General features: G+C 43.0%; 3 protein-coding genes across 3 annotated transcripts; all 3 read right to left on the bottom strand.

Moving 5' to 3' along the window:
- Positions 1-293: 293 nt before the first annotated feature.
- On the bottom strand, positions 294-1,828 carry ATC70_013221 (uncharacterized protein; the record flags this gene model as incomplete). Its single annotated transcript, XM_064832386.1, has 2 exons — positions 294-427; positions 490-1,828. 2 exons carry the CDS (start codon positions 1,826-1,828, stop codon positions 294-296), a joined length of 1,473 nt encoding a protein of 490 aa, XP_064675614.1.
- Positions 1,829-2,409: 581 nt separating this feature from the next.
- Positions 2,410-3,699, bottom strand: saf4 (the record flags this gene model as incomplete). The annotated part of the gene is made up of 1 exon (XM_064832385.1): positions 2,410-3,699. One exon carries the CDS (start codon positions 3,697-3,699, stop codon positions 2,410-2,412), a length of 1,290 nt encoding a protein of 429 aa, XP_064675613.1.
- A 240-nt stretch (positions 3,700-3,939) lies between these two features.
- Positions 3,940-5,704, bottom strand: ATC70_013219 (uncharacterized protein; the record flags this gene model as incomplete). Its single annotated transcript, XM_064832384.1, has 8 exons — positions 3,940-4,034; positions 4,096-4,434; positions 4,506-4,569; positions 4,632-4,712; positions 4,767-4,901; positions 4,954-5,147; positions 5,220-5,292; positions 5,357-5,704. 8 exons carry the CDS (start codon positions 5,702-5,704, stop codon positions 3,940-3,942), a joined length of 1,329 nt encoding a protein of 442 aa, XP_064675612.1.
- Positions 5,705-6,445: the final 741 nt, after the last annotated feature.

The raw sequence follows: 6,445 nt of genomic DNA, 5'->3' as shown, positions 1-6,445 counted from the left end.
GGGGGGGGGACGCCCACTAAACGATGATCCGATGTGGGGTAACTGTTACATTTGAAGGTTTTACAGAATCTTGTAATACACTGCCCCTCATTATCTTTTGATATCCTCTAAAGGTTAGGCCTATATGAGAGAAGAAGCTGAAAATGCATGGCTACAGCGTGTGAATTGCGAAAACGAGTTTTTTTTTTTTTTTTTTACTGAAAATGAGGTATAATATGTAACAAGAAAAGGATAGAAATAAATATATATATATACGACAAGAAGGTAAGAAAGATGTAGGCTATAATGGTTATTTAGTCTCTATGGTCTTTGAGGAATTGATGGTGGAACTTTTCAAGATCTGAGCAAAACTTGTCAAACAAATGTTCCTCTGGTAAAAAGGTGGATCTGAAATGCCAGGTATTATCCTTTTGCCCGAAACCGGAACCTATACATACATGGAGTATTAGCGTTTTGATCTGCGGCTCTATCGTGGGAAAAATAACTTACCAGGAACCACGCAAACACCAGTGGCTTCCAACATGGCATGAGAGTAGTAGGCGTCAGGAGCAATGTTGGCCTTCTTGGCTTCTTCAATCACCTTGTTGGAAAGAGTGATCTGAGGGAATAGATACATGGCGCCTTGGGCAGGTTGGCAACTCACGCCTTCCAGGTTGTTGAAACAATCTTGCAGCTTTTTGGATCGACGGCGCAATGAATCGTAAATGGTTTTAATTTCTGCCGTATATGACTCATAAGAAGGCTCTCCAAAACGCGGGGGGTTACACATCAAATCCACCAAGATTTGGCCATGCAGGTTGGGGCACAATGAAACAGAAGCCATCTTGTAGATTTGATCCAGGATACCCTGATCCAAGTTGACGCACTCAAAGTAGCCACCACGACGACCGCACTCACCAATCATACCCTTGGAGATAGAGTGGAATGACACCAACTCCAAACCCTCTCTCACCTCTGCATCAGGATGATCCATCAATGCCTTCTTGAAACTGATAAAAGGACGCTTCTCGGGTTCATAAATATTTGTTTGATAGACTTCGTCGGCCAATAGCACCAATCTCTCCTTGTAACAGAACGAAATGATCTCTTGCAAGTTGCTTGCTTCCAGACATTGGCCAGTGGGGTTGCCAGGATTGATAATGACTAATGCACGCACATCTGTACCTTGCTTGCGGGCTTGGGCCACTACCTGTGTCAGCTGCTCGATATCCAGGCTCCATCCAGTAGACTCGTCGAGATAGTAATGCACAGGAGTTGCGCCGTACAGAGACAATGAAGCAGAGTAGAGAGGGTACTGAGGAATGGGGATCATGATACCAGAGTGTTCATTTTCAGTCAGCATGCTCAAGAGAGTTTGCACACCAGCTGAGGCACCTTGAGTGAGGTAAATGTGATTAGGATCTGCTGAATAGCCATCACGTTCCTTGAGGAACTGTGCAACTGTATTGCGGATATGAGGGACACCTTGAGAATGAGAATAGGCACCCACACTACCAATGGAGTGCAGCAGAGTCTCAGCACGCTCAAGAGCGTCCGTGGGGTAGAGTTGAGATACCAGATTGCGATGCTCCTTTTTCAATAAATCAGGATTATCACACAGAGAGGCAACTTGACGGAAGAATGTAATTGGAGCTTGATTGAGTTGTTGAGGATTACCAATGTTGCAGTTGACAACCTCATCAAAGGGATACTTGACGCCTTGTTCAATGTCAGTGCGGATTTCCTCTGCTCTGATAGCCAAGCGGCCACGAACAGCGTATTCCACATTCTTGATGAGTGGATTCATGTTGTCTGTAGTCAAGACTTTGGATTGAATTGAAATAGTCATTTTTGTATTTGTAAATGTTGAGAAAAAAATATATATAAAAAAAAAAAAAAGATGAGATATCCTAAAAGGAGAATTTGTCTTGCTCTTTTTATACTGAAGGACCATCTCCATGATTTCACATGAGTGCCTTTTTCTTTTTTCTTGTAAAGGAAAATTGGAAAAGAAATATAGAACGGTTCAGTATAATTCAAATGTTTCATTGGCTCAAATGGATTGGTAAAATGTGGGGGGAGAGGGAAAAAAAAAAAAAAAAAGACGATGGTGAAACTAGGTTCACACACACACACACACACTAGTAGTAGTCTTAATGATTCATGTTTTTATTATTATTTTATATGATATGATATGATAGATGTGGAGGGATATATATATATATATATAATGATATGATTTAAATTCGGAATATGCTACAATCAGGTACAGTTACCATGACAACTACAATATATTCACACATTACAGGCTAAATGATGGTACCTACTAGTATGCATCATTTGTGGGGGGGGGGACACCTAAAATAAGGTTAAATAGTTTGGCATGCACGTTTGATTGGATTCATTCAAATGATGTCAATGCAACAGATGCTAGACAGGCACACCTCTACAAACGGGGCACGAATTATGTGCTTCGCATAACCAACGATCCACACACTCTTTATGAAAGACATGATGACATTTCAACACTCGCACTGGTTGCTTAAACGCAAATTCGTCCAGACAAACGAGGCACTGCTCGTCCTTGATGTCTTCATTTGACCATTGTGTCACTGGAATGGCTTCATCAACGGCTGCTTGTGTCGTTGTATTGGGTCTTGCAGGTCCCAGCATGTTGGTCAGCCATAACAGATCCTCGTAACTGGGATTGTCCTCCAGCACCAGGGAACTTGACAGTGCTTGCAATGGCGTCATATTGGCATTACTGTTGTTGTTGCTGTTGAGCACATAGACGATCCATTGACCTTCTTGCTGCTGCTGTTGTTGTTGTTGTTGTTGTTGTTGAGATGCTGCTGCTACAGTACGATTTCCTGTTTGAGTCGAGTTCATCGAGAGAGGCATGGACTGGATGGTTTCTGTGGATGATGTGGTCGATACCTCAGATCTCGGTCGTCTCAAGCCCAAGAAGCGGTAGGTAGGAGGTGGAGTTAATGGCGTTGTGGTGTCCTCTACTGGATTTGTGGTGTTGGTGCGGTACTCTATGACCAAAATGTGCATTCGTCTGGATGTAGTTGAGGATGCAGATGATTGCGGTGGTGTTGTGTTACTGCTTGCAGTGTCCTGCATACGAAGCGGTAGTTGCAAATACCTCAAAAACGAATTACCGCGTTGCTGCTGCTGTTCTTGGCTTGATGAATGCACGCTATTGTTATCTCTAAACACTACAGAGGACAACAGCTCGTTGAGGTAAGTCGCATCTGACGATGATATGGTGCTATTTCGGCTGCTATTGAGCGGCGCAGACGGCGGTGGAGGTGGCGTTGTGGATGTGGATGAAGCAGAATGTACCAAGAAGCTGCTTGTCGGTGGTCCAGTCACTGCTGCTGCTTGTCTGGTGGCTTCCTGTGTTGCTCGACGAACGCTGGATGTGGTAGATGACGCTGATGTATGGAGACGATGATGTTGTTGCGGCTGCTGCTGCTGCGTATGATGGTGATGCTGAATGTTGTTCTGTCTATTAGGCCTTCCAAATCGCCGTGTAGGATGTGTTACATGCAGTCGATTCGATATTCTTCTAAAGAACGATACGGGCCGTTGCTGCTGCGAGTGCATCGAAGTCGAGTGTAATGTCCGAGTAGATGCATTGTCATGCCTTGTAGAGGATGCTGCTGTATTCGTATGCGATGCGGCTGACGACGACGATGAGGAAGATTGGCCCATTTATTTTATCAATAGCAATATATATATATATATATATATATTTATAAATAAATAAAAGGAAGAGAGAAAAGAATAGTTCATATGATACTATACAACAAGAATCTAAAAACACGTGATATTGTTGAAACACACACACACACACACACACTTGCGACACTATGAGGGAAGCTCCCTATTGTGTATAGCGCAACATGTGCGTCTGTATAGTTTATAAATAAACATTTGGCTGCATCCTTTTGATCACTTTACAACTGCCAAACTAAACACTTGCTGATCTAGTAACACCAATGCATCTCCCTTGCGACTCCATTTCAGTTGCTTGATTGTGAAATCATCTACACGCACATAGACTCATTCAGAACACAGACATAGAGATCACTTTCTATGCACACTTACCATAAGGTACCGTCACTGGGATCATTTCAATGCCTTCGTTTTCCACTGTCACTTCTGCAAAATGTATATTTTCATCGCTGCAAATAATAGCAATAAGATGATCATGAGACGGGTTCCATACAGCTTGCTTGATGGGCTTCCGGAATATCAGCATGTGGATACATTTCAGTGTAGACACCTGCCAAATCCATAGCACAGTGGGCATCCTGTCGTCTTTGCTGCAAATGTACAAGCCATCTGGGCTGAAAAACATGGATCCAATGCCAATCTTGGGGTCAAACTCGTTGTAATCGGGTCTGCGGGAGGGTATATTGAAGGGTCGTCTCATGATGTATCGATCTACGTAGACAAGGCAGTCTGTCAATCCATACTCCCCTCCCACTATCATTGCTGCATTATGTTTAACCTACAGTCTATTTTACTCGATGAAAGTGTCGTCTGGGATATTGCTACTTCAGTCTCCTCTAAAACATTCTACAATGCGATAATGATGAGTGTGTGCACTCATGTACCACTTGGGTTGTAGACCCTCTTACCGTGTCTGCAGACACACTCAATGTGGTTGGATGTGTCAAGCTACCAATCGGCTCCCAGGTCAAGGTGGAGAGCAAGTGTATCTAATTGGCCACATTTTTAAGCATTCGGATTCATGCTGGAAGAAACCTTCTTACCGTATCATCAAAATTACCCAGAGCAATCACAAGACTATTGGGACTCCAGTGCACTGATTTGATGCCTAAACCATACTCGTACCCAGAATAAGATTTCAGTAGAAACCCATCTTGCCGGTACACGGATGCCTTGTGCTGTTATATAAAGATGAGATCATGGCCTGTCATTTCATGCCTACTGGCTTACATAGAGACAGTTATCCCAGGCTATGATGTACATGCTGTTTGGAGACCATTTGATGTCCTCTACATCCACCAGATCCAATGCAAATCGCTGCAGCAAAATATACGAATTGGCATGATAGATGCTGATGTAGTCGCCATTGCCGCCATGTCGCTCGATAATTGCTACGTATTTGCCGTCTGGGCTTGTTTCAATGCCTATGAAACCAGCCACATGCTGCTGTGTGAGATGGGAAGGGGGGTGGCAAAACAATAGGATAGCCCGTGTACCTTTTTCTGAATACTTGATATGATTCATAAATTTCATGGTGGATGTCGATAAATTCCACATGGCAATCCGTAGCTATACACAAATATACACAGTCAGCATCGTCTGTCCATCTTGTCAAGACATCAAAACATGGCACCTCTAGTTCTGCTACACAAATGATGTTCTTGGAATCAGGGCTCCATCGCACACGAACAAACGGAAACGCCTGTTCAGAGATGGATGCCTGCCATGCCGAATCAGCTGCTGATCGTATCTCCACTCGATGATGCTCGAAGTTGACGCAGAGAATGTGTTGTGAATCAGGTGCCCATTGTATGTAGTCAATCGGTCGGCGTGTTTCGTGCACTTGGAGCACGGTCATGTCGGTTGTATTCCTCCTGATCACGAGTCGATTCTCTTGTGCATTGGCAAAATAGTAGCTGTTGGGTGATATCTTGCATTGATATTGTGAGTGTTTGTACAAGTTACTGTACACGAAATTCATAGTGTTGAGAAGAAAAAAAAAGAGTGTAACCCAGAAAGAAAAGTCGCTTGCAAAAAATCCTTGAATGGGGGAGTGTCAATGGCTATTTTTTTTTTTTTTTTCAAATTTCATCCAATCAGATGAACAATAAATGTAGTAACATGAAAGAATAAGAAAGGCTACTACTTTATTCTACTTGGTAGTAGAGGGTTCATAATCACTTGAGTAGTAGACACGGGCTGCTTTTCTTGAGTTCTTGTATTAGAGGGAGTTCTCTTTGAAGAAAGAGAAAGTGAGTTGTCAAGTTGGTTACTCTTCTGTAAGGCCCTGTTGAGATCATGGTTCGTCTTTGGGGGGGTGAGGAGAGCATCAGTAACAGGCTGGCTCTTTCTCTCTGATGGTTCCTCAGAGCAAGAAGAAGAAGAGAAGTTTGCTTGGGAGATGCGCACATTTCTCGTTGCCGACACTATTGACGAAATGCCTTTATCTTTAGCTTGATATGCATCTTGGCCTTGCGATTCATTTTTACTGCCTGTACATTCGTATTCGTCATCATCTTGGTCGCCTTGGTATTTATCATACAACACAGCACTGTATTCACTTGATGGCAAAGAGGATTGATTAAATTTGGTGGCTTCACGAAAGCGACAAGTATGTAGCTCTTGTGTTTGAGAATGGTTAATACTCCAGAGACGTGCGTCAGTTGTAGTCTTTGCGTCTTTTGGTGCCTCTTTTTTTTTTTTTTTTTTTATGTGAACTGCT

The sequence above is a fragment of the Mucor velutinosus genome (genome assembly GCF_035048745.1).
Source record: "Mucor velutinosus strain NIH1002 chromosome Unknown tig00001574, whole genome shotgun sequence".
Taxonomy (NCBI): domain Eukaryota; kingdom Fungi; phylum Mucoromycota; class Mucoromycetes; order Mucorales; family Mucoraceae; genus Mucor; species Mucor velutinosus.
The sequence above is the reverse complement of the archived record's forward strand: the minus strand, read 5'-3'. Positions and strand labels throughout refer to the sequence as shown.